At 39.6% G+C, this 26,789-nt stretch overlaps 2 protein-coding genes across 2 annotated transcripts in view; one reads left to right on the forward strand and one right to left on the reverse strand.

Annotated features, from left to right (window-relative positions):
- LOC145458499 (uncharacterized) overlaps positions 1-26,789 on the reverse strand; it is a 178,619-nt gene that overhangs the window by 91,285 nt on the left and 60,545 nt on the right. The gene's annotated exons all lie outside the window — the stretch shown is intronic.
- The window catches only part of LOC145458497 (extracellular matrix organizing protein FRAS1-like), a 73,345-nt gene that overhangs the window by 34,793 nt on the left and 11,763 nt on the right, over positions 1-26,789 (forward strand). Inside the window, exons 18-62 of the mRNA XM_080336875.1 lie at positions 107-263; positions 330-488; positions 547-687; positions 745-852; positions 1,490-1,645; positions 1,705-1,769; positions 1,825-1,998; positions 2,245-2,456; positions 2,705-2,855; positions 2,914-3,060; positions 3,394-3,545; positions 4,222-4,414; positions 4,551-4,771; positions 5,195-5,437; positions 5,929-6,101; positions 6,292-6,443; positions 6,806-6,916; positions 7,194-7,334; positions 7,770-7,885; positions 8,451-8,613; positions 8,924-9,059; positions 9,455-9,630; positions 10,097-10,319; positions 10,381-10,454; positions 11,426-11,566; positions 11,810-11,939; positions 12,231-12,422; positions 12,690-12,845; positions 13,314-13,454; positions 13,564-13,691; positions 19,462-19,602; positions 20,626-20,789; positions 20,959-21,043; positions 21,099-21,191; positions 22,280-22,430; positions 22,627-22,793; positions 22,893-23,045; positions 23,185-23,305; positions 23,560-23,685; positions 24,147-24,293; positions 24,569-24,690; positions 24,753-24,851; positions 25,698-25,841; positions 26,060-26,207; positions 26,445-26,650. Of these exons, the coding sequence (XP_080193001.1) occupies positions 107-263; positions 330-488; positions 547-687; positions 745-852; positions 1,490-1,645; positions 1,705-1,769; positions 1,825-1,998; positions 2,245-2,456; positions 2,705-2,855; positions 2,914-3,060; positions 3,394-3,545; positions 4,222-4,414; positions 4,551-4,771; positions 5,195-5,437; positions 5,929-6,101; positions 6,292-6,443; positions 6,806-6,916; positions 7,194-7,334; positions 7,770-7,885; positions 8,451-8,613; positions 8,924-9,059; positions 9,455-9,630; positions 10,097-10,319; positions 10,381-10,454; positions 11,426-11,566; positions 11,810-11,939; positions 12,231-12,422; positions 12,690-12,845; positions 13,314-13,454; positions 13,564-13,691; positions 19,462-19,602; positions 20,626-20,789; positions 20,959-21,043; positions 21,099-21,191; positions 22,280-22,430; positions 22,627-22,793; positions 22,893-23,045; positions 23,185-23,305; positions 23,560-23,685; positions 24,147-24,293; positions 24,569-24,690; positions 24,753-24,851; positions 25,698-25,841; positions 26,060-26,207; positions 26,445-26,650 (6,699 nt within the window). The remainder of the gene's footprint in view (positions 1-106; positions 264-329; positions 489-546; positions 688-744; positions 853-1,489; positions 1,646-1,704; positions 1,770-1,824; positions 1,999-2,244; positions 2,457-2,704; positions 2,856-2,913; positions 3,061-3,393; positions 3,546-4,221; positions 4,415-4,550; positions 4,772-5,194; positions 5,438-5,928; positions 6,102-6,291; positions 6,444-6,805; positions 6,917-7,193; positions 7,335-7,769; positions 7,886-8,450; positions 8,614-8,923; positions 9,060-9,454; positions 9,631-10,096; positions 10,320-10,380; positions 10,455-11,425; positions 11,567-11,809; positions 11,940-12,230; positions 12,423-12,689; positions 12,846-13,313; positions 13,455-13,563; positions 13,692-19,461; positions 19,603-20,625; positions 20,790-20,958; positions 21,044-21,098; positions 21,192-22,279; positions 22,431-22,626; positions 22,794-22,892; positions 23,046-23,184; positions 23,306-23,559; positions 23,686-24,146; positions 24,294-24,568; positions 24,691-24,752; positions 24,852-25,697; positions 25,842-26,059; positions 26,208-26,444; positions 26,651-26,789) is intronic.

The following is a 26,789-nucleotide window of genomic DNA, read 5'->3' on the forward strand; positions in this document are numbered from 1 at the left end:
CTTAACTTGACTTGACTTGGGTCACCTCCAAAAATCGAGTGACTTGACTTGACTCGTATACAATGTAAAATTTTATTTTATATAAATTTAAATTTTGACTTTTTAGCTGACAGCTGTCGGTTCGATGTGTGTACCCTGCATGAGCGGCTGTGCGTCATGCGACTCTGAAGAACATTGCGTCGATTGCCATGATGGAAAAGTCGTTTCCGCAGTTACTGGTCGGTGTGTGCAGAGATGCGAAGATGGATATTACGTCAAAAAAGGTTCGCTCAGTTGAATAGTATTGAATCATGATCACAAATTTCAAATGTTCAATTCGATATATCCAGGCCAATGTTTGCCATGCCCGGCGTCGTGTGCGACTTGCGAAATACATCAATTTGGGGCGGGCGGTCCAAGGTGCACATCGTGCCGGGACCCGAACCAAGTGGTCCAGTTTGGGGAGTGCGTAAAGGAATGCGCGGAGCAATTTTATCCAAATTCTACAGGTACGGTCCCATTTCTAGTTTTTATAATTCCAATTCAAATCAAATTCGTAAACTGTAGCGTCAATATCGGGGACGGCAATCTGTAAGGAGTGCGATTGGAGCTGCCAAACGTGTTGGGGCGAGGACGCCAGCCAATGCGTCGACTGTATTCCTGGTTCTAAGTTGCAGAAAGGAAGCTGCGTGAAGATTTGCACTTCTGGTTTGCAACCGCATGATTTTGTTTCTTCTTGCAAAAATTCAGAGTCTTATTATTCAGGTTTCTATGAGCACAATTCCACGTGCATTCCGTGTCGAATTCCAAACTGCCTTTCGTGTGTTGATGGAGAATCCTGTTCTAAATGCAACCGACCAGCTATTCTACACGGTAACGTTCTATTTGACGGCTACTAGGGCATGAGCTTTGTACTACATCTTTTGTATGCTGCAATAAGAGTAATCGAAGTTTACAGACTTTCATAGTGGAAAATAGTGTCTAAACTATAATTCTCGTTGATAAATTACCTTATTGGTAAGAATTGTATGATTTGAGTCACCTTTCTAATGACTCGAGTCACAATTTTTAGGTGACTCGACTTGACTCGAGTCATTTTTAAGATATGGATCATGACTCGACTCAATTTGAGTCAATCTGTGTAATGACTTGTACTCGAGTCATTACGTATAACTTGGACCAAGTCATATGACTCGAAAGTCAAACGGCGAAGACCAACATTTCATTGTAATTTCGAAGAATAGTACAGTAACCACACTATTGGGATTTCGTTTATTGGTACTCGTACTTGAAAATGCGACCAGAAACAATTAAAAGCGAGGAAAATTGGTGTATTGTGAATGCGAAGCACTTGATATTACAGTGCAGAGTTGTAAAAAGTGGATTTAACAATACTTTAAATTGAATATGAACAGTGACCACAATGTCTTTGACTCGAGTCATAACACTGTGACTCGGACTTGACCCTCTGATCGCCAATTTTTCTTAATCAATGCAACTCCTTTTTCAGAAGGCAGATGCGTATCTTCATGCCCCAGACGTTTTGTCCGAAACCCAGATACTAATATCTGCGTTCCTTGCCCAAGACATTGTCTGGATTGTTCCAGCGCAACAAATTGCGCGCAGTGTGACGGAAATTCGTTTATGGTGAAACGGACTAATAAAAGTAAGAGATTTTTATAGAAATCATGCGTCGATATTTATGCGAATTTGCTCTGAATTTAGGTGGGCGATGCGTGACCGCTTGTCCTGAAGGTTATTTTGGTAACGAGAATGGGCGACAGTGCCAGGTACACTACGGATATATCAATTTATTCAGAATGAGTTTGCATTGGAATATTTCAGGCTAACAATGATGCCCCCGTGTTGGATGTGCTCGGAAACGTGATTGTTACGATCGGAGGAAGATCTATCATCGACGACAAGACTATCAGAATATCGGATCGAGATTCTAAGTTGGATCAATTGAGTCTAGTTATAGAAGAAGAACCGACCAACGGAGAAATTCAAGTTGACGAGGTGATCTTGCTGAGGGTTTGATCACTAGATAATTTTCACCTTCTCCAAATTAGATTAGAATTGGAATTACTGAATTTGCAAAAACTTGAAAAAATTCAGTTTTAAATTAGATAATATAACTTTTTTACGACCATTTCTTGACCGTGTTTATGTTTATCACATTCTTTATAAGTTAATCATGGTCAAGGTAATATATGACCGATAGAGTGCACTAAAAGCAATCCTGTGAATCCAAAATTGTTTCAGATCCGAGTCCGTGTCGGCGAGGAAGTTTGCGTAGAAAAAATCCATCAAGGACGTCTCTGGTTTTCGCACGACGCTCATTTTGGTCGTCAGTCGGGTTCCGTGACGTTGAAGATTACGGACGGACATTTGGTGTCGCAGTCGAAATCTGTGAACATTCTTCCCGTGTCGTCGCAACCGCCTCTGGTGAAAAGAAACAAACCTCTCATCACGAGGTGCGTAAAAAATGTACAAATTAACAAGCTACTGGATTTTCAAAATCCGCAACTAAAAACCAATAATGTATAGTTGTATGGAAAGAATGAGAATGACTGTGTCTGATTTCAAGGACTACTCCAAGTCGTTTCGACGCCTTACTATCTTTCCATTGTGGCGCCATCTTCTGGTGTGTTGATGTGATGAAATTAATGACAAAATTGATACCAATATAGAACACCGGCTATATCGAAGTTTTGTTGTTTAGCGCTGGAAAATCAGTGAAGATAAACAGCGAGGTCCTGGAAATTGTTGACGAAGATAACCCGGAAGCAGTCATAATTCGAATCGCTTCGACTCCCAAATATGGGCGTCTCACAAACTCGCAAAGACCAGGGGCGGCTATTTCAGCTTTTTCGGTGAGTTTTGTCTTCTGACGAAAGGGGCAGGAAAATGAGTGCTGCTTTTTAATTCCAGTTGACCGATTTAACAAGAAACCATCTGAAATATGTGACAAACACAGAAGAGGAAGCGGAGGGAGTGTTGAACGATGCAATCGACCTCCAAGTCACTGACCAGTTCCACGTTGTCAATGTCGCATTGAGGGTGGAGATAGTGCCACTGGTATGTTTTTGCGTACTTTTTGTTCACCTATGATCAGGCTCGAGTAAAAGCTCCAAACTTTGACTGATTTGCCTTGAAAATTTTCGATTTGAAAAAAAGTATTTGCGGTTGCGTGATTCTATAATTACAAATAACGATGTTTCCCACTGTAAATACGAATTTTTTCAAATCCAAAATGTTAAACTACAATAATTTAGTTGTAATATAGTGAAATTTGTTATTTTCTTTTAGCCAACCTAACATTTTTTTCAACTAGCCTGTAAGATTAGAAAAAAAAGTTTCTTTTGAACAACCTACCTCATATGATCAATTCCGACTTGTTTTATCCAACAGAACGCGGGTAGGCCTTCCCTCGTCAACAAAATGTCGCGAGTTCGCAGCGGGGGCCTCCTGCATATCACCGGTGAATTACTGCGCATCATCGCGAACGCAAAGAGCAATGCGGCAAGATTGGTGTACGTTTTGAAACCGACAAATACAACAAGGTTTGTAACTATTAACTATATATCGCTACTGCACAGACTGAGAGAGAGAGAGAAAGAGAAATATTTATTGATTCGTTCAACCGAAACAAAAATAACATTGACGCATGAAATTATAACAAGATACTTAACGGTGTAGGACAGGGTGTAATCGATATGACTCTGGGTAGGGTCAACTAGTCTGAACACACCCTGCATTAACAATTACAGATATTATTCATAAATTTGGTTACAGTTGGTTGGGATTATCTAATTCAGCATAGCATAACATAAAGAATACCAATAACATGAAAAAATGGGTGAGACAAGTGGTGTTAGTAATAGGAGATACGGTGTCTGAATAATTCCTTTTTGAAAAGTGATAAGGAAGGTCTCTTATAGATGTAGGTTTTAATGTGCATTTTGGAAATGTGCAACTAGAACTAGAACTATAGCTACTCACTTTTCAAAATCTGCTACAAGAACTAGAACTAGAACTACGCACCCTATAAAACTCGCAAATAAAACCTAACCAGAAACTCATATTTCAAAACTTGCAACTAGAGCTATAATTAGAACTACCAACTTTTCAAAATGCGCAACTAGAATTAAAGCTAGAACTAGCAGGTCGTCAAAAAACCAGGTTGGTAGAAAATACATAAGCCTGCTCCTGTATTATAACTGGCGATATTTTCCATAGCGGTCAGGTCGTGAAGCTGACGTCGATGGCGTCTGACAGTCCCATCTCTGTGAGCGACGAATGGACTCGAATGGAAGACCGCGTCTGGAAGTCCCCGCCTCTCACTAAGTTCACGCAGGAGGAGATCAACGACGGACAGATTTGGTATCGGGATCTCGATGGCTTTGGAGAGGAAGACGCGTTTGAATTTGAGGTGATGACAGTCCTTTTCAGCACTGCCACATCTGCCGATGTCCTATTTCATTTCTTTTACACTCTTGAGTTGTCTTACTTTACACACTTTATTTGTTCCACTTACCTTACGCTCCTGTTTTTATTTTTATTTTCAGGTGCTGGACGAAAACTTCCGCCCACCTCGACACGTCGACGAAAACGTTTTCCGAGTCTCCGTCGTTCCCGAAAACAACGAAAAACCGCAACTGGCCCGAGGACTCTCTTTTCCGCCCCAAATGGTGGCTGACGAAAGATCCATCACCGTCCTGCACAGCGGATACATACGATACACTGACGCAGATACGCCGGACCGGGACTTGATTTATAATATTACACAGTAAGTGTGACGTATGCAGGGGTTTTCAGAGTAGCCATAGATAGCACTCAAGTAGAAGTAGTGATTTCACAGAACTTAAAAACACGTATCATTCTAGGCCCAGTTTTAGCTTGAAAGATTTTATGCTATATACTTTCCCAAAAACGCAACCACGTAAGTAGGCAGTGCGAGGTAGCAGTACCCTGCTTGAGTACTTAAAAACGTGTATGTATTGAAGTGATTCTTTTATTATTAATTATAGAACTACCCGCCGTGAATACTATTATTTCAAATCCAAAATTTTGAACACCAATAACTTCGCTTCTACCGGGTGCAATCGGGTCAAATTTGGTGTGCAGCATTTTTACCCGAGCCACCAGTTTTTGAAGAAAAAGTTATTTTCGAACAACTCCATCGATCACCTATTCCATTTTCCACACTCAGATCAATACCCGCGTCGTTCGGAACGATCGAACATTCCGACAATCCGAACGTTCCAATCTCTCTCTTCACGCAAAGCGAGATCGATTCAAACAAAATCATTTTCCGACCGGCCGACGACACAATGATGTCGTTATCCTACGAGGGTGACGATATGGAGGAGAACTTGGACTATGAGGCCACAATCATTGAAGAGAATCTTTACCAATATGCGGACCTGGATCCGGAGGCTTTCAGCGAAGTGATGTGAGTATCGGTGTCAGAGTTGGCAACTAGAAATTTTTTAGCGTTTTCAAATTAGATTATAATTATAATTATAGCTGCACAGTTCTATTTTAAGGAAAACTAGAGTTAGATTAGAATTCAATGAGAGCATAGAAACATTTTTCAAATCAGATTGGCATTAGATTGCTGGCATTTCGCTCTAATTAGTCTAATTAGACAACTGCAATTATCTAGTTGCAGTGTCTTGGTGCGTGAGGTTGTACTTTGGGTTCTACTCAGATGTAGTCAGAGTGATTATACAATTAGTACCATTAGAAATGGCAATTTCCAAAGGAATAAAAAGAAAGGATTTCGGGACTAATTTTGCCTAAAATACTAAAAATGTATCAAGAAGAAGTATAAGTGGTCTAAAATCATAACTATTTGAGGAAAAACATACTTGAGTAATTCAAAAGGTAGAAATACTTCTTTAATGACCACCCTTTGTTGTAATCCCCATTTATTTTTCACAGCCGATCGATGCCTCTTAGCGCGAGATTCGAATACACCGTGTCTGACGGTCTCCACACTCTGCAACCATCATTTTTCACTATTCAACTGCTGGACCAGACCGATACAGCCGGACCCACTTTCACCCACACTCACCCAAGAATCGACGTCACTCAAGGGGGCACTGCACCAATTGGTAAGTTATTTCACTTCTTCTGGTAATGACAATCAATCTTGTAATTGAATAATATTTTTATATTGAAATAAACTCAAATATTTTTGACTAACACTCGTCCGGCTTTATTTCAATATGAATATATATTAGTTAATCGTATACTGTAGTTCTGTACCTCCGACAGTATCATCAAATCTCGTAATTGCCACAGGAAGCCAACAGTTGGCGGTTACTGACCCAGACACCAACCACAGGAATCTTATTTTCACGCTTGTGAAGCAGCCTCTACGCGGAAAAGTACTTCGTAGCGATCGTGGCATGCGGGTTATTGTGAGGGAGGGGGATTCATTCACCCACGATGAGGTAATCATTTGAATACAATTGATGGATAGATGATAGGTCTTTATTGTGAGTATTCAAGTATTGTTCATTATCACATCATAACAGTATGAATGGTGTGGTAAGTTCAAATAGGAACCTTTTATGCAACCACATATGAAGCCAGATCTGCATCACATTAAATTCGATTTGGTATGTTTCCGACCATACCTAGTGCCTAGTACCTACCATACAGGGGAAATCAGCATCAAAACTATAATTCTGGTTGATAAATTAACTCTTAGTGGTAAGGAACGTATCATCTCAGATTCTCAGTATTTGCACTTGAATTAATAGAATTAATACTTGATTCAGATTGGAGTACTCTAATCACTGTGTCTATTCAGATTCAGAGAAACGCACTGCAATACGTACATGACGGTTCCAGCAAATTCCTGTTCGATCAGATCCAAGTCAGCGTTACAGATACGATGCATACTGCTACCAAAGTCATACAGGTAATTTGAACAGGGATTAGAAATTATTTGTAACAAAGCCTTAGCTCAGTGTTTCTTAACCTTTGCTAACATCTCAAACCCTTACTCTAATCTGCAAGGCTTTAGCGAACTCTAAATTTTTGGCAGGTCACAAAAACAAAAACTTGAGACTAGGCTGAGTGAACTCCAGTTAAGAATCATTGCCGTAACTGTATCGTTGAATATTTTATTCGATTGTATAGTAAAGTTTTGTACCTCCAAAAGTATTTTTAACTGTACCATTGAATATTTCTTTTAGATATCCATCCTCGAAACTGACAGCACTGGGCCGCGGCCCGATTCTGCCACCGAGCTGTCTCTCACCTTGACCGAGGGGAGTACGAAAGTGCTGGGGAGGGAAAATTTGGCGTTCATTGATTCGGATTCCAACAAACATCAAGTAAGAAGCACGATATCACTAGAAATATTGACTAGCAGCAGGCTTGTACAAACTACCAAAGTATTTAGTTGACAGTCAACTAACCATTGGACTTTTGAGTAGTTTTACTACTAATTCTAGTTGGGAATTCATATAAACTAGAAAACGCATGTCATAGTTTAGCGTTGTGATGCTGGTGTTCTGTTGTGTGATGTTTATGCAGCCATTGCTAGTTCAGAGTCATCACTACTAACAGCGACATAGCCAGCTTGTGCGTTTCGGTGGTCGAAACCCCGTCCTTTTAAAATCTACTTAGTTGTGTTTTAGTTAATTGCAGATTCTAGTTCTGGTTCCAGTTTTGCGTTAAAAGGGAACCGTTCTTGTTGCGCATTTCGATAACCCATCAGTTTGTGCATGACTGACTACCGGGCCTATCTCCGAATATCAATTTTTTAGATCACCTACCATGTTGAATCAGAACCCATCCACGGGATATTGGTGAGCAGCATTCACGGGGATATCTTTGCGGAGGATACATTCACTCAACAAGACATCGACGTTGGACGTATCAGGTAGGGAGACGGACAAGCAGACAGTCTATTGCTTTGTCAAAAGTAATCAAAAATATCACCGGGGATGAGGGTATGACATGTATCAATGTCGGCCGAAAATATTTGTGTTTATTTTAATATGAATATTCTATACAATTTTATGACAAATGAACAAAACAACGGTAAAAATATGATGTTGGAAGCAGTAACCGGAGAGATGATAAATGGAACTTTGGACATCAATATTCAGTTGTCTGATCACTGATGCTGTACTTAGAAATTTTAAAATTTTGCTTCTTCGAAGCCTTTTGGGCAAACTGTTTGAAATTTTGGTCCCTTATTCAATAGACTTTTGTGTCAATAGAGAATTGATGTGATGTACAAATTGATGAAATATTCTTACGATGGCGATCACCGCAACAACTGCAATCAAGTGGCATTTATCACTGAAGTACAAGTTCACCTTTATTCATCGAATCCAACACCAACAGTAATAATGATAGTAATAATTTACCTAAGTATGTGGCGAGTCTCTTAATACCTCTCATATTACTAACCATAACCACATTTTAACTTTCCAAAACAGTTATCAGAGTGCGGAGAACATCGGATTGAAACCGCTGACGGACGCTGTCAGATTTTACGTGTCGGACCGGGCCGGCAACAAATTGTCAAATCAAGTACTCACCGTTACGATCACTCCGGCAAACAGTCAGCCACCGACTGTGATCATTGGCAGCGGGATTGAGGTAATTTCCATTTAGGAAGGGTTGGACAACTGTCAAATTTTCAGATTTTCTAGATTAGATTGGAATTAGAATTACAGCTACAGCTTTTTTCAAATTAGATTAGAATAATTAGAATTTTCAAATTTTAAAAACAACAAAAATGAAGTTCAGTTCATATCAAATCAGCGTTGATTCTCGTAAGAATAGCGAATGTCTGTACACCAAGAATTACTCTAATTAGTTTAATAATACAACTAGAATTGTCGAGTCCAACTCTGTGTCATGGGGGTTGCTTTTCTTCTGTGTTTACATCGTGAATGATATTGCTCAGGTGGAAGAGGGGGGCACGGTGTTGGTGACCCCGCGCAACATCATGACAAGAGACATCGACACCCCTAAACAGGACTTGGTCATCACCATCACAACGAAACCCATGTTCGGCTATTTCTTGAACACACAGGAATCGGGTGAGAAACTATGATATATACTCAGAGGTGGTCAGTAACAAATTAATTCTAGTTTTTCTGAATACTGAATTACGTTTTGATACTTGTAATACTTACTCAAGAAATTATTTTTTATTTAGACTCCTTCCAGTTGCATTTAGTTAAAATACTTTTCAAACTCTGGGTGTTGTAAAATAGTAGCTTGGAAATATGTCCGTATCGCTGTTATGAGTGAAATTGTCATAGCGAGTGATTAAAGCGTCTACTGTATATTTTTGTCGATTAAAAAGATTACTTCCACTTATAATAAGTATTGACTACTGCTAACTGTAATTAAGTAGACATTTACGACGGCATTTCTATTTCCATTTGAGTAGCAACGGTGACAACTGTAACCATCTCTTTTTCCACTCCAGGCGAAGAGGACGAGGAAGAAGAGGTTCATTTTACGATGCAGGATATTTTGGACGGTTCCATCTACTACTACCAGAGCCTGCACGAATATTTTGAGCCGCGTGGAGATTTCTTCCGATTCCGAGTTTCGGACGGACACAAAACCTCGCAGATCTACAGAATCAACGTCACCATCTCCGTGAGTTGGGAGACTGGAATGTTCTCAGATCTTACAAATTAGATTAGAATTAAAATGATAGCTAAACTGTTATCACATATAAGAATAGAATTAGAATGACCGAATTCCCATAAACTCAGAAATCGAATTAGATTACCGTCATTTTGTTCTAATTACTCTAAATTAGCGATTCCCCAAGTGGGTGTCTGCGGTCCTCAGAAATTTCTACATAGGCGTGACTCTAACACAATGTATATTGTGTTCCCTGTGAATAGGATAATATATAAAAGTTGATAAGCGCTAACGTTTTTTGTGTGTGCAATAAATAAACAAAGTTATGTCAGGCATTAGGGTTAGGGGGTGTTTGGCGGCTGGTTTAGGGGCGTTATGCCAAAAAAGTTATTGGTAAAACTGGTCTAAATAGAAGACGAGAATTATCTAGCCCGCCGTGATTCACGTTTTTTCACGATTCTTTCTTTGTTTACAGCCGGCCAACGACGAAGAGCCAGACGTGAAGACAAACACATTGCTGTGCAAGAGCGGACACGCGACAATGATATTGAACGCTTCCTTATTTGTGAGCGATCGAGACACGGAGTCTCCTGATTTGGTCTTCACGTTGACTTCGGTTCCGGAAACCGGTTCGCTTGTCAAGTTTTCGCGAACTGCGTCGCACGACGTCATGACACGATTGAAGAAATCTGGAAACGGTTTATTGAATATGACTATTACCTGTAGTCTCTCTCATAACGCACTGATTTTGTATTGCAGGAAGCCTACAACTGGACATGATGCATAAAAGAGAAATGACAAAACTGCGTGCCGGGTCCACGTTCACGTATCAGGTTTGTTTCACAGAAGTCAATTGGTCGAGAATTGTATGCAAGTAGAACTTGGTTGTCTTTAAAACTACTAATGATGTGGGACGTTCCTATATGTACCCTTTATGCGACCACATACAATATAATGCCGGTTCTACATCTCTTTAAATTCAATTTTTTATTTTTCGGCTTTACCGTATTTCATTTCTCTTCGGTGAATGCTGTGCTTTGATCACGACTTCCCAGATATATGTCACTTCCAGTAACGTGCGTAACATTGTACTGTATGTTTCGTATGCTGCGGTACGACCAATCTGGATATACGACCTTCCACAGTGGAAAAGAGTTGTCGAAACTATAATTCTAGTTGACAAATTCAAGTTCAAGTTTATTCATAGAATTTCATCACTTCAAAACATCACAAGACAGCGATACAATGAATGATAGGAAGATGCCGAAACGACTAGGAGTATAGTCTTAAGATCAGACACCCACCTTGGCCTAGGCGATGTAAAGAGGAGGCATGCACACTGAATGAAAGTAAAAGGAGCTAATATAAAGTGGCAAGTGGCAGAAGGCGATATCGATATGTCAGGTCGTGGTCCGGTAAATGGTGAGGGCTGACTGGTATTCACTCAGCAGAAATTGCTTGTATTTCGATTTGGATGTGGACATGCTCGTCGACTGTCGGTTGGCCGGCGGGATACTGTTCCACAATACAGGCCCGGCATATTTGATAGAGCGATGATCTTTTTTGTCAACCATATGATAGTTGGACGACGTGGACGCGCGTGTGTCGTACTTATGCACTTTTGATACCGAGGTGAAGAAGTCATTGAAGTTTTCGGGGCAGTGGCCGCAGTGGAACTGATATATAAACTAGTTTCCGCATATCTTTTATGTTTAGGACACAGAATTATTAACGAAAAAAGACGTATGTTACTGAACACCTGTTGTTCCAAATTGTGCGGTGAATTTTCATGTGCCGATTTCAGGACGTTCTGGATGAACTGATTTGCTACGAGAGTGAAGGTTTTATCTCGCATCCGGCTGCGCTGCATCGCAGACGACGTAATGCTCTCGGATTCATTTTGAGTGATGGAGGCTTCAGTACAGAGGGCAGCATCAATATTGATGTAAGATTATTTGTGATTCGTTATTATGCATTTGTGCAGAAGTTACATGCAAAGCTCTTTGAGATTCTCTACTAGTTTCTGACGATTACCACTGATGTCAGCTGAAAATATTCGGGTTTATTTCAATATCAATATATTATGCAGTTGTAGGCCTATATTGAAGTTCTGTACTTCCAAAAAGCTGCTGATTACAGAGTCCACTTGAGAACTCTAAATATGTAAAAGTGTCTACATTCGTAACAGGTCGAACCTGACGATTCTGGCAGAACGTCAGAGGAAGAGGGAGATATCGATATCAAAGGTCAAGTTTTACCGCTCAAAACTCTGGCGGTTCCGACAGTTCAAATCAACTCTGGAATCACAGTAGAAAAAGGTTCGTTTCGATTTAGAAAACCAAATTTCGGTTTTACGAACATTGTCAGACTTGTACGAAATACCAATCTAGTTGATTGGCGGTCGACTAACTAATGGTGTTTTGAGTAGTTCTAGTTCTGGTTGTGTATTTTTAAAAGCAAGTAATTCTAGATCTGGTTGCAAAATTTGAAAATCTAGCAGTTTTAGTTCCAGTTGCGGGTTTTGAAATTGAGTATTTCTAGTTCTAGATGCAGTTGCTTATTTTGAAACAACAGTAGTTTGTACAAGTCTGAACCATCTTGTCGTTCAGGCACCACTACGGCCATCACTCGCGAAAATCTCTTTGCCAACGAGACGGATGATGTCGATGTAGGAAGGTTCCCTGTTTACGTGATCGTGCGGGACCCAGCGGTCGGATATCTACAGTTGAGAAACAATCGTTACATTACAAACCTCACAACCAGCGGAGATGGAGAGTTTTACCAGCGGGACATCGATGAAGGTACATCAGACAGTAGCCTTTATTCAGACTCCTACCTTGGTCTGAAACCAGGGCTGGGTACTCGAATGTAAATTGAGTGATAATTCTAATGATTGGAGTGGAGTAGTGAGAGATGGTTTTTCTATGTAGTGAAATAATACGCTCATTGCCACCAAGAGTTATTTTATCAACAAAACGACGGATTTAGTATTTTAAGAGACGCTTGTAGGTACAGAACTTCAATATATAATCTGAATATACTATTTAATTTTATTGGACTTTTTACAGGTCTGCTGTATTACGTGCACCCCGGTGACGCGCCCGGAGGTAATTTCAATTTCAAATTCAACGTTTTCGGCGCCTCTGGAAGCACACTGCCGGAACAGACTTTCCTGATCGGAGTCAAGGAAGACAAAAACCCGCCCGTTCTTAGAGTCAATCAAGGTGACATTGCAAATATGTCATTACTTTTATTATTAATATTTATTTAACCAATTTTTATTAATTTTTTTTAGAATTTCCCGTTATTCTTTTAAAATTTTTATTACTATTATTGTATATTTTTTTATTGTTTTTGATAATTTTTGAGTAATTCTGATGATTTATTTTGTAGTTGTGATCAGGTATTTATTATTTTTCATGATATTTTTATTAATGTGTTGATTTTACATAATAATCTTTTAGTATTTTTGGTCAATTTGTCTAAATAATGTATCTGTTTTAAATAATCTTTATTAATATTATTGTATTGTTTATTCATTTTTGTAACATTTTTATTAAATTTTAGTAAATATTTCTTTTATTGATTTTTGTCAGTTTCTTATTATGTTTTCAGAATTTATTTTAAATAATTAATTATTAATAATGTTATTAATAATTACATCATCATGACTAACAATTACTTTTCAACAGCTATCGTCGTGAAGGAAGATGCTTCGCAGAAGATCACGTCTGAACATTTATCAGCGAGTGACGACGTTGCGGCTGGCCAACTTGTGTATACGATTCTGAGCGAACCTGTTCACGGGAGGGTAGAGCTTGTGAAAAGACCAGGTAATTACACTGATTAGAACTAAATGCGGGTTATGTAGTTCTAATCTAACTCGTAAAATGTTTAAAAAATATGTAGCTAGTTTCCCAACTATGATTCAAACTCTTTCAGGTCATCAGATTCGTTCCTTCACGCAACGTGATATCAACGCCGGAAAAATTCAGTTCGTACCGACCAGCAACGAGAAAGAAAGCGTCTCGGACGGGTTCACCTTCTCATTATCGGACGGAACCAACAAAGTAAGGCCGCTACCCGTTGAATTGTAACGTCGGAAAATGATTTTGTAGAGTCGTTTATAGAGAATTGAGCAAGGTTTGATCGACACGGAATAACATTTTTAGGAGGACACCACGATTTGAAATTGAATTGCATATTCCTATTTTGTCAGCCGGAAACATTCGGGTATATATTGTACATAGAAAGGTAGAACAGGTAGATGTGAATGTGGGTCGTGCAACGCAGAATGAAGTTACCGCCGTTTGAGATCAGCATTATCTGCTATTGACGCGTGAAATCAAAGTGAAAAGCATGCTAGATGATCTAAAACAGGGGTCACCAACACGCGGCCCGCAAGGTCATATTTTGCGGCCCGCGACCTGATTTGAAATTTCGGAAGAACGATTACAAAGGCATTTTGAAATGCAGACTCCCTAATTAATAAGAGGTTGAAATTATTCTTGCTACGCGCGGTTCAATGCGAGTTGATTATTTTAACATATTAGTGTCCTTTGTAATCTGAGCCCCACAGTGAAAATACGAACAGCAGAGGAAAATGTTGCGCCCCATAAAGAAATATCTATTTGCAATCGTGTTCTAGTCAAAGGGGACTAATAACAATTGACCCACCCAAATATGCAGTACAGCATTAATAACTTTCCTAAATTTCTGAAGAAACTTCCTGCATTAACTCTTCCGGTAAATTTGATCACGTGGGCTGAGAGAGGATAAATATTTGATAGTAATATTTGAAACTGTACTAATATTATTGACGAAATTCACTCAATAATATGAAAAAATTTTCGCGCTTGGCGCGACAAGGAAATGAAGTCCTGTGGTTGTTCATAGCATTTCCGTGCGCATAGTTAGCCGATGTGAGGAAATCGATTAGTCTTGAGTTCGCCGGCAATAGACATGGACACTGGACAGTTTAATGTTGGTATTTAGCCCCCAGTCATCCCGTTACGACTACGCACTGGAATGCTGCCGTAGCTAACATGCCCGTCGCTCATGTTAGAGAGAACAGTGTTGTATTGGCGTCGAGTTATAAAAACCTATAGCTGCATGTGATACTGCCTTGCCTAATTGTATCTCGATATTAAAGTAATGCGGTCCGCGGCCTCAACAAATTTTGAAAAGTGCCGCGAGACCCTTTTTGAGTTGGCGACCCCTGATCTAAAATAATCCACCGTTCACACCAGACTTGGGCACGTGGAAAATTTCAGCATTTCCAAAATAGATTAAAACTGGAATTGCTGCTACAAAGTTTTTCCATATTAGTAGAGTGGAACTAGAATGATGGCTAGGCTACACAGTTAATTCCAAATTAGTGTAAAATTAAAATGAAAGCTATAAATATTTTTCCCCGAAATTATCTTAGAATTTGAATGACTGAATTCGTAACGGAAATATAACAAGACATTTCACAAATAAGATTAGACTTAGACGACCTGTATTTTGCTCATATTAGTCTGATTATAAAACTAGAATTATGACTGTCTTTGTGTACGCGATACATTGGGTCTTTTTCGTCGCCGTAAGAACGAATTTCCGGAGTTGTACGAATTCCAGTCACGCGTGCGTCGCAATCAGTTCGATTTGTCGCGTGGCGAACTTGCAAAACGCGCGCCGAGGTGAGGTAATGGAGCTTGTCCGGAACAGTTATGATTCGAATCAAAGCCGGCGCCGCGACCCTTGGAGTGCGGTTTCCTGCCTTTAACGGAAACCTGTCATTTGTCACCACGTGAATTATGATCGGAACATTTTCATTACTACTATCTTGAACATCGGTTCTTAACCTTACTAACCTGGCGGATCCTTACGATAATCTGGAGGCCTTCGGCGAACCCCGCGTTTTTGCATGCAGTCACTAATACGAAAATCTGCCTCGTTACACAGTTGGGTCTTTGGTCTTTCAAAAATAATTAGAATTAGCATTACTGAATTCGCAAAAACTTCGAATCAAGTTCCGAACACAAAAATATCAAGACTGATATGGAAACACTTTGACACTATCGAATCGCCCACGCACCACAAAGTTATTCTCTATACAGTAATCGCCGGGTGTTCAGTTTCAAGGCAATATCATGACCACACCAGTTTATTCGCCCGCTAATCTGGCCTTCAACACGGACCACCGCGAGCGGCCGCGACTTGATGAATTGCCTGGAAACAGATTAACTACTTAACGGCTTTTGAAGATATCGCCTGCGAGAAGCTACTCTGGGAACCAACAATTGGTCGTAAACTGCGTTTCGATTTGAGAGGAATAGTTTTATGACTCGATCTTTTACGCCCGGATCGATCTCGCGTTTCGTAGTCCTTTGGTTGTGACGCGCCTCGTAAAAGAAACCGGTGCTTCGCGCGTGGAGTGACATGTTGCTTTAAAATCTGCGTTTCTGCTACGATTTGAGCCAAAATATGCAGCGTCAACAGAAGTCGGCACGCATTGTGCAAAAATCGTGTATTTGGTCAATTTTCAGCGTAGTGTAGGATGAAAATCAGGTAAACGGCACTTTGTGGTACGAAATTGTGCCTTCACACTCTTCTAGTGGGTGATAATGAGTCAATACACCATGTCATTGGACATATAGCTGAGAAATGGTGTATTCCCTTATTTTCACCATAGTGTAGGGTTTAAATCAGATAAATTACCTTTTCAGATCGCAAATTGTACTTTGACACCCTTTTGATGGCGAAAAATGTCAAATACACCAATTCTTTCGAGATTTAGCTTGCACTGAAGAGCTTCTTGAGGGTACAGAACTTCATATTGAATATAAATATACTATTCAATAGCTTGCACTGTACATGAAAACCATGTATTTCCCGTATTCCTACCTACGAGAAAATCGGTGGAAAAAAAACCGATATATCTCCATCAGAATTGGTGTATTTAAGTCATTCTCCCGTATTCGATTGGGGTAAAAGCATAATTTGTGTCCAGACAATACAGATAGCCTGATTTGCTCTCTCGACATACAATGGAATAGTATACTGATATTGAAATAAACTTACATATTGTCGGCTGACTCTCATCGGGGGTAATCGCCAGCAACTAGTGGAAGAACATCGAGTATCAACAATCGTATCACCAAATGTACAAGCTCGAGATTTCATGACATCGCAATATTCGAAGATGACTTAATCGCACCAGTGTAAGGTTACGTTGCTTGTGATAACGACGCATCCAAAATACTACGGAGTTATCGGATTATCCTGGTCAACTGCGCAGCTGCATCAGCGCTGTAATTGAAACCGTGAAATGAGTGTGCTGCCTATAACGATATAGCCGCGGCCTTGGATTCAGCAATCTCAGCAATCTGTTTGTTAGTTCAAATATGTACCATTTATGCGATCACGAAGAATACAATGCCAGTTCTTAATCACATGAAATATCATTTTGCATTTTTTGTCCTTACCTATTTCATTTCCCTTCGTGACAATGCTGTGTGCTGATCGTGACTTCTCAAATACGGCATTTCCACTAACTAGCTTTGTACTATCATGTTTCATATGCCGCGATACGACCAATCCAGATTTACAGCCTTCCATAGTGGAACATAGCATTAAAACTACAATTCTCGTTGATAAATTAACCCTTCCTGAATTGATTTCCAAATTTGCGTTGTCCATTTCGAGACGAGATGTTGGAGAGCAAAGAGTAAAAGGCGACGCCGATGAAATATCTTGTTACCGCATAATGCCTTTCAGACTAACTTCTCTCGCGGTCGTTCGAGTAAGATTTAGAACCGAATGTTTCTCAAGTTCAGCAGCGTCGCGCTGATTTAGCATGTTACATTTCAGTATGAATGCCGTTACGAGCAACTAATTAGTACCTGCTGCGAATTTTGCGCGTGATATGCCCCGAATGCTTTTACCTCGAGTGCGTAGTTTCTTCGGTAACGTTGAGGTATAGTGTGGTAGAGTTTTCGAAATAGTATCCTTTCTTACGAGCGACTTTCGTGAAATCTGCAAGCATAGTTTGATAAATCAGTAGCAAAGGAGGCCAAGTTTTAATATCGATGTTAATTCCAATGTGCTTTAGTGATACATATAGGTTTAGAAGATACTCTTGGAGGAACTTCAATGTACAATTAAAGTATATTAGTATTGAAATAAACCCGAATATTTTCGGCCGACATTCGTCAGGGGTAATCGTCGTCGGCTAGTAGAGAATTGGACAAAACATCCTATATCAACCAGCATATTTGGTGATACGAATGTTGACATACAATGTTCTTTTGAATTCTCCACTAGTTGCTGACGATTATACCCCTGACGATTACAAGCATAAAATATTCGCGCTTATCTCAACATTAATGTACTATTCAATTCTCTACTAGTTGCTGACGATTACCCCTGACAAGTGTCAGCCGAAAATATTCGGGTTCATTTCAATATGAATATACTGTTTAATTGTATATTGAAGTTCTGTACCTCCAAGAAGCTCTACTATTCAATAGTATATAGCCCAGCGAGTAAGGGGTCTCAGCATGAAGCAGCTGTGAATCATGAAGTCATCGACTGATAGTATAATTGAACGGATACCACTGTGCGTTTAAAATGCGTCTTTTACGGAATATTTTCTTCGCCGCGGTGAGTCACGAACGTACATATTAATTCTTCCAGTTTATATTTATTGTTAGTGATACAATTGTTGATATACAATGTTAGTTTCAATTGGTTGTAGTTAGTAGCTGACGATTACCCCCGACGAGCGGCAGGCTAAATTATTTGTGTTTATTTCAGTATGAAGAGTCTCTTGTGAGGTACAGAACTTCGATATACAATTGGATAGTATATTGACTAAATTATATTGAATAGTATATAATTCAAAATATGCGAGTTCAAAATATGAATATACTATGCAATTGCATGTTGAAGTTCTGTACCTCCAAGAAGCTCTTCAGAATAAATTCGGTATATTTGCGGCTGACACTTTTCAGGGGTAAACGTCTACAACAACTTACTAAACAGAATTGGAAAGAATATTGCATCAACAATCGTATGAATATGACTGTATTGTCCAGTTTATTATTAGCATGCGTCCTTTCGGAACGCCACAAAAATGCGATCAAATGAAAAGATAGCATGGAGCCTAAACGGCTAGTTAACGAGGGCAACAAAGAACGAACTCATATTTTAGCATTCAGCTGCATTTAAAACGTTGTCTTATCGGCTCGTTCTAGACTCGACACGCGCGGAAATGATTGGGCCGTGTTTGTTTTGCGTGAATGTAGGTCGCGGGATTGCCGGTGTGGGGGCTACCCCAAATATTGAATGGTAAATGGTGAATGTCAACACAGCTATCGCGTCTCGAGGTTGTTTGCGACTCGGCGCCTTTTTCTAATCTGTTATATCCGTGATTAAGCGGTGAGGTAACAATAATTCCCATTGATTGCGACTTACGTGACCAGAAATGAGCGGATTTGATATTTTCAAATCCAAATACAGAACTTTTTCTTCTGTCTAAATTAGGTCTGGGCAAATGGGAGTAGATGAGTGATTCGATTCTGAATAAAGTATTAAGCTTCCGCTATTCCAGTGCCACTAATTTTGAAGTCATATCAGTAGTGTTACCATGCGTCCTCATTTAATATGATTTGTCCTTTTTTTTTAATAAATTGAAAGTGTCCTCGGAGGACCCCTAAATGTACTCCTTTTTTGCGAATTTGCCCTCTTTTTCTAAAAAAAAGGTATTAAAATGCCATCAAAAACTCGACCTCGACGCAGCGAACGTCAGAGTTTTGTAAAAAGTATGGAAAAGTTACATGGCTTTTATCTTTACAGATTGTGGGCGAGTTCGCAATCACCGTGTTGGCTGTCGACAATTCCTTGCCCGTTCTGCAGAACAGCGGCATTCGGGTACAGGAAGGGGTTCGAAAAATCATCACCGAGTTCGAATTGAAGGCCACCGACGCAGACACGAGCGTGAGTTCCGTTTCGTATTATTAAGAATTGACGCGTAACAATTATACGACCATTCTGTCGTCGCTTGCTTTAAACATGAAACGGACCATTCCTTCCTTTAAATCGAGGGTTCTGAAAACTGCTTTGAGCGCGGACCCTTTCAATTTTTTTGGGCGGTTTGTTTACCCCCAAAATTTCAGAAGCCAATGAGTGAGAAAAATGGTCATCGCTTTAGTCCAATCTCTCTTTGGGTTGTTTCATGCTCATAAACTACCGAATAACTTTTTATACAAAAATAGGCCTAGAATACTTACTTGGAAACTTCTATTACTTGTATTCAAATTAAGTTTTCAGCTTTTTAGGAAAAATTATGCCTATCATACTTTTGTAATCTGTAATTGTACTTGACTAAAAATTATGGCGTTACTTCTACTTGAGTACTAAGGATGATTATTTTGACCACCTTTGCCTACTCGAAGCTCGGTTATTCGAATTCGTTTCAATCCAATGTGAGGTCTTAGATTGCTTTCACTGAGAGCTATCACTGTGTGATTCAATAAAACAGCCCATTTACGACTGGTAGTAAATTTCCAAGCTTTCACTCCAGACTTCGGTTTCCCCTGTTAAACTACCCACTATTGTCTGAGGATTAATGGATGCTCATTGTGTTTCTATCTAGTCAAACTGCTTCCCTACCAGTTACCCGCTTTATGTGGTTATGACATCATGTGAGGATAATCTCACTGCCTCTTTTAAATCACCTGTCTTCTTTTGTTTGATCTTTTGCAAACCGCCGTGAACCATAAGTCAATGCTCAACTAACCTCTGAATATCTGAGTGATTCGATTAAAAATTTAATATTAGGCTTGAGTCTAGTGTTGAGTAGGCATATTGCAGTATGAATGATGTTTGAAGTTTAAATATGCATCTTATATGTGACAATAAAGAATAGGCCTATAATACAAGTTGTACATTGTATTAAAGACATTATTCGAGAGACCATGGGTAGTTCGTTTAATCTAATCCCTCGGAGTCATTTTATAGGACGAACTGATCACATTCGTGATTCTACAATCTCCGCTGCACGGTAACATCGAGAAGACCAACAACCGTGGACGTTACATCGCTGTGACCGGCTTCAGCATGGCGGACATTTACCAAAGCCGCATCAGTTACAATCACGACGGCAGTAATTCGGTGGAAGATAGGTTCGTCCCAATGTAGATAATTTTTGTGTTGAAGGTTGATTATAGTGTCAGAAAGCTAGAAAATTTCCAAATTTTGTGATGCGATTTCTGATATACATAATGTTCGTGGCAATTCTGTACTATTTACTGCTAATTAGACTGTTTGGTTTATTGTTGTTGTTGTTGTCAGGTTCATGTTTGTGGTCGAGGATGGTACAAACAAACAGTTCCGCATCACAGAAGAAGGCGAGCTGGTCACCACAACTTCGAGCCAGGTAGCGATTCTCTCTTTTCTCTCTCTTCAGGCTGATTTTCAAACATCTATTTCAGGCATTCCACATTGACGTTCTACCGGTCGATGACGGCACGCCTCGTCTAGTCACCAATCAAGGATTGCACCATCTGGAATACATGGACAATAAGGTATATTATACAGTTTCACTTTTAATTCTCTACTAGTTGCTAACGACTACCCTTAACGAGTGTCAGCTGAAAATATTCGTGTTTATTTCAATATCAATATATTATTTTACTGTGTACTGAATTTCTGTATCTCCAACAGATGATTATGATACCATCATGTTGACATGTTTTTGACAAGCATCATCACTCTGTATCTAATATGAGCAGAACCAGAACCACTCTGCAGAGTATCAAGAATCCATTAATCCTATTAATCCTATTCTTAGTGACATCTTGACACTCTAATCAGCAAACACGTTTTCTTACTCTTGGTGTGTGCTGACTTGTTACATGTGCAATTCTTAACTACAGCAATGCAGATATCAATATTGTCAAGCCTATGTCGTGACAATTTGCTCCCATTTTGAATGACGGCTGGTTTCTATCAATAGCTGTCACTTGGCTTTTGATTAATGCTATGTCGAAAGCTTACTAGGTTCTAGTGGGGCTGATAGCACGCCATTAACTCATGTCGGTATGTTTGGTTTGTGATTTACCGTTTCGTGATAATATGTATTGTGTATACTCCAATCTTGGTATTTAATCTCATGATTCCAGTCAAATGGTGTGAGACGATTATTTCAAGTACTGAAATCATACAATCCTTGCCACTAAGACTTTAATTTACCAACGGGAATTATAGTTTCGATACTATTTTACACTTTGGAAGGCTGGAAACCCCGATTGGGCAGCATACTGAACATGAATAGTAAAAAGCTACATTAGTGGAAATGATATAGCTACGAAGTCATTGGCATTATATTCTTTGCGGGATAATTGAACTTTCCATATCATTCATACCTTGGGGATGTCATAATGATTGAAACTAGAATATTTGACCCGAAGCTTGATAGTAGATTCATAATCGAATCACCCTGGCCGTCTATTTTGCCCAGCTCTGATAATAAGATCTTCATTTAAGTGCTACTGCTTTGATCACATAACAAAAAGAAGGGCTTATTTGATTAACAACTGTTGTTGCCCGTATATCATGTCATTCTGGTGCTACATAGATTGAAATTGACTCTGACGTTTGTCATTCATTTCAGGCGATGGGAATCATTGCAAAGAGGAATTTGTTGACCGAGGACCCTGACACTGGCGCGAAACAAATCACTTACACAATCACGTCTGACCCGAGACACGGTCATATCGAATCCAATGCTCAGCCCGGAGTGGCTCTCAAGTCATTCACGCAAAGTAAGATTGTTTTGAAATCTATTTGATAAACCATTGACGATATCTTGATAAGAGCGAGACTGATTACTATGTACAGTGTATAAGTCAAAAAAGCTGCAATTTATTCCTCTCGGTTTTATCGGTATTTGGTCATAAATGTGATATATGTTTGGCTCAAATCCTGAATTGGAATTGATCGACTGATTCCATATTTCAGGTGATATCAATTCCGGCGTGATCAGGTACGTTCTTGCTGACGCATCAGTCGGTGAGACGATGGATTCGTTTATGTTCAACGTGAGAGATTCTTTGCCGAACGTCGTCACCGGGAATCTGTTCCGGATCAGATGGAGCGTTTTCTCATTCGATCGAAGCAACTATACGGTAGGGTATTGTTTTACTTTTGACCCCAAAAAGTATATTATCGAATTATGTCCAGCCAATTGAAGCGACAGTGTTTAATGAAGTGAGATTCCAATTTAGGTGAAAGAGGGTGCTGGGAAAATCGATGTACTCGTGAGACGTCATGGCAACCTGAATTACGCGATCGTGTTGTGTAGGACTGAAGCAGGAACGGCCACTGATATTGTTTCCACGGAGCCAGGACTACATGATTATGTGACGCATGCGGGGCAGGTGAGAGAACTTGGAAGCATTAACGAACTAATTTTTGGAGCAAGCAAGATGGTTCTTCCTGCTTGTGCTACTTTTCCAGTTGCCCAACTATGATTACTATGGTGAGGAAGCAAAATGAGATAACATATCTCCTTTTCAGGTTCAATTTGACGAGCACGAAGAAGAGAAAGTATGTTCGATCGAGATTGAGGACGACGAGGTTTTCGAAGGCCAGGAAACGTTTACCGTGCAACTCGCAATGCCAAACTACGCCCTCCTCGGTGAGCATTCGGCCCGTACTGAGAAGTCATCATGGGGCGATTATTTTTTCGACTTTTTTAAAAAAGTCAAAATTAGTTAAAATCATTGCGTTGGGTCAAAAACTGGCAACATTGTTTACGAGGTGAAATTGAAAATGAAATCATACGTCGACATTTCAATGTCAAAAGTTGTCAAAAATTTCAATTATTGCGTTCAAATTTTGGATTTATATGACAAAAAATACTCGCCATAACCATAATTATATTTCCTGAAGGCTCCATTACGGAGACAACGGTCACCATTGACGACTCCGAGGACGAACCGACCTTACAGTTTGACGAAACCGAGAGAACCGTCCAGGAAAACGACGCCTCTTTTTTCCTCACTATTCGACGATCAGGTTGGATTTCGTTGATTCTCGTTTCACACATGTCAAAAATTACTGGATTTCCAACTAGCACTAGAACTACTGGGCTTTCAAAACTCACAATTACAGAAGTAGAACTGCTGGATTTTAAAAAAAGCACAACTTTAACCACATCTACGTACTTTTCAAAAACTCATAATTGTACATTGTACAACCAGAACTACTCACTTTTCAAAATTTTCAACTATAAAATTAGAACAACTCACTTTTCAAAACTCGGAACTGCAGAATCTGAAAACTAGAGCGAATCACTTTTCAAAACTCGCATCCATAGAATCAGAACTGCAACCAATCACTTTTCAAAATCCGCGACAAGAACTAGAACTACTCAAAAAGCAGTAGTTAGTTGACCGTGAACTAAGTAGTCGAAAGTTTCTACAAGTCTGTCTCATTCTGAATGAATAAGTCTCTCAAAGTGATTTCTTGCATTCCAGGCGATATCAAGAAGAAAGTGTCGGTCGTGTGTTACACGGAATCAGAAACGGCGACCGGATCGACGCAATCCGGAAGACTCAGATCTGGATCCGATTTTCGGAGCCGAGACAGAAACAGCGAACGGAGTGTTGTCGTGTTTGAACCCGGTGCGTTTCTTACTTAGCTACAATTCTATTCTCTGGTTTCACTATGGATTCTTGATAATAATTCTAGTTGTATAAGCTGAGTGATGAAAGGAATTGCGGTTAATCTAATTCTAATCTCATTTATGGTTTTCCTGAAAATACAACAGGAGAACTGTACCTTTCGAAACAAGCCGAACTCGACGTGCAAACATATGTCATTCTCATGCTTCTGAGGGTGATCTGTAATCTAATTTGAAAACAAACTGTGCAGCTATAATTATAATTTTATCCGACAGGGGTTAGAACGGCAACCTGTGACATCACACTCGTCGACGACAGTCGGTACGAGGAAGATGAAACGTTCCGTGTGAAACTGAGCAACCCGGCAACAGGCTCGCAAGTCGGCGAACTTTCTCAGGTATATAAACGTGCAGTTCGATTTTATACGCAGTTTTATGTGAAACCCGCGTTTTTGGCCAGGTCAAAGTCACGATCGCAGGGCCCAACGACGCACCGACTGTGTTCTTCTCTAACAATCATTACGAGTTTTCGGAAAGTCAAGAAACCGTGGATGTTACCGTAAGTTGTATACGTACCCTTTATGCACCACAAAGAGCATAATCCCATTTCTACATCACTATAAGATAATTTGGTATTTTTTTTACCATAGATATTCATAAATATGTCATTTCCAGTAACGTGAGTAAGTTTATACTACACGTTTTGTATGTGCGGTGGGGCCAATCGAGGTTTTGATTTTCCACAGAGTAAAATACTATCGAAAATATAATTCTCGTGGATAATTCTCTTAGTATCATGGAGCTTATCATTTTTATACTCGATAAAATCATTTCTCACTACCAAGTCCGAATTATTGCATTCAGTACTCGATGAATCTTATGACAACTAATCAAAAAAGTACACTGTTTGTACATGAATAGTAATATGATGCAACTTATAGCAGCAAATGTATAAAATTGAAAGTAAATTCTGGACTAAGTATGGCATCAGTGTTAATATAGGATGAGATAATTTTATTTTGTCATCCAACTTAAATACATATAACTCACACTCAGCAACAATGATATTACAGAAAAAATACAAACACCGTATTCTTTATCATACGGAAATGATAGATACTATACATTGTCTCTATATGCATAGTGCTTTTAGGTAATTCAAGGTGACTTATAGTAACAGAGCAAACATATAATATTGGAAGTAAAGTCTGGATTGAGTATGGTATCAGTGTTGAGAATAGGATACAAGGTAATCGAGTGATCACTATTTGCATGTTGAATCTGTTATACGGCAATTCACAGATATGTTTGAAATGGTAAATAATAAATCTAGTTCACTCGTAACAGCCGAAATATATACTTGGCTGCAAAGTTCTCAGATACATTTCCGATGTTTGTTGATCAGGTGATCAGAGCCGGCTCGGATTTGAGTCAGTCTACCGACGTGTGGTGTGCCACGAGAGCCATGAGTCCGGTTTCCGCCATTCCCGGTGAAGATTTTGTGCAAAGCTCCAACAAGGTCACGTTCAGAAGCGGGGAGACTTCAAAAGTAAGATATTCATTCGCTTGCAATGTCGCTTGGTCTACAAATGAATAATATATTCATAATCAAATTTTCGACTGACACCCTACCCTTGAGGAGTGTCAGCCGAAAATATTCAATGTTATTTCAATATGAATATATTTTCAATATTGTATTCAAGTTCTGTGCCTCCAAGAGTGTCTTCCAATGTTGCTGTGTATGAAAAAGCAATTTTGATATTCCAGATCTGCACCATGACTATCTTGGACGATTCTCAGTCGCCTACCGTGGAAGGAAACGAAACGTTCCAGGTCTATTTGACGTCCGTGCTGAGAGCAAAACTGGTCACTCCTCACGTGGCGGTGGTCACAATTAACGATACTCTGGACGACAGTAAGTTGCATGCGCCAATTATATTCACCATATCGGTTCCGTTTTCCACAATGGCAAATAGTATCAAAACTATGTTCTTGTTGCTATATTAGGTCTCAGTGACATGGAGCGTATTATTTAATTACTCGAAAAATCATCGGTCCTTACTCGACTTGAATTATTAGAATTAATATTCAACTCAGAATCGATTACTCGAATCATTGTGTGTCGCTCTAAATACGACTCTTGTGAATACAGTTCCCACAATGCAATTCCTGGAGACATCGGTAGAAGTGAAGGAATCGGACAGGTTCGTGGCACTGGCGATTCATCGAGAAGGTGACGTCAGCAGTTCTTCTTCCGTTATATGCTACACGAGACGCGACTCGGCAGAAGTGGACGATGATTTCGTGGAACGAGCAAACACTGAGATGTCGAGAATTGTTTTCCAACCTGGACAGAAGGTGTTTTAAATTTTTGGTTACACGCAATTCTGTCACAATTCACAACTCTGATTTTTTTTAATCTCTTTCCAATACGGAATCTCATTCGATTTCCAAGTTTTTGCCTATTCCGTGATTCCAATTCTAAAAATAATCTATA

The sequence above is a fragment of the Botryllus schlosseri genome, chromosome 16 (assembly GCF_051294905.1).
Source record: "Botryllus schlosseri isolate E-star chromosome 16, Bs_hap1, whole genome shotgun sequence".
In the NCBI taxonomy this organism is placed as follows: domain Eukaryota; kingdom Metazoa; phylum Chordata; class Ascidiacea; order Stolidobranchia; family Styelidae; genus Botryllus; species Botryllus schlosseri.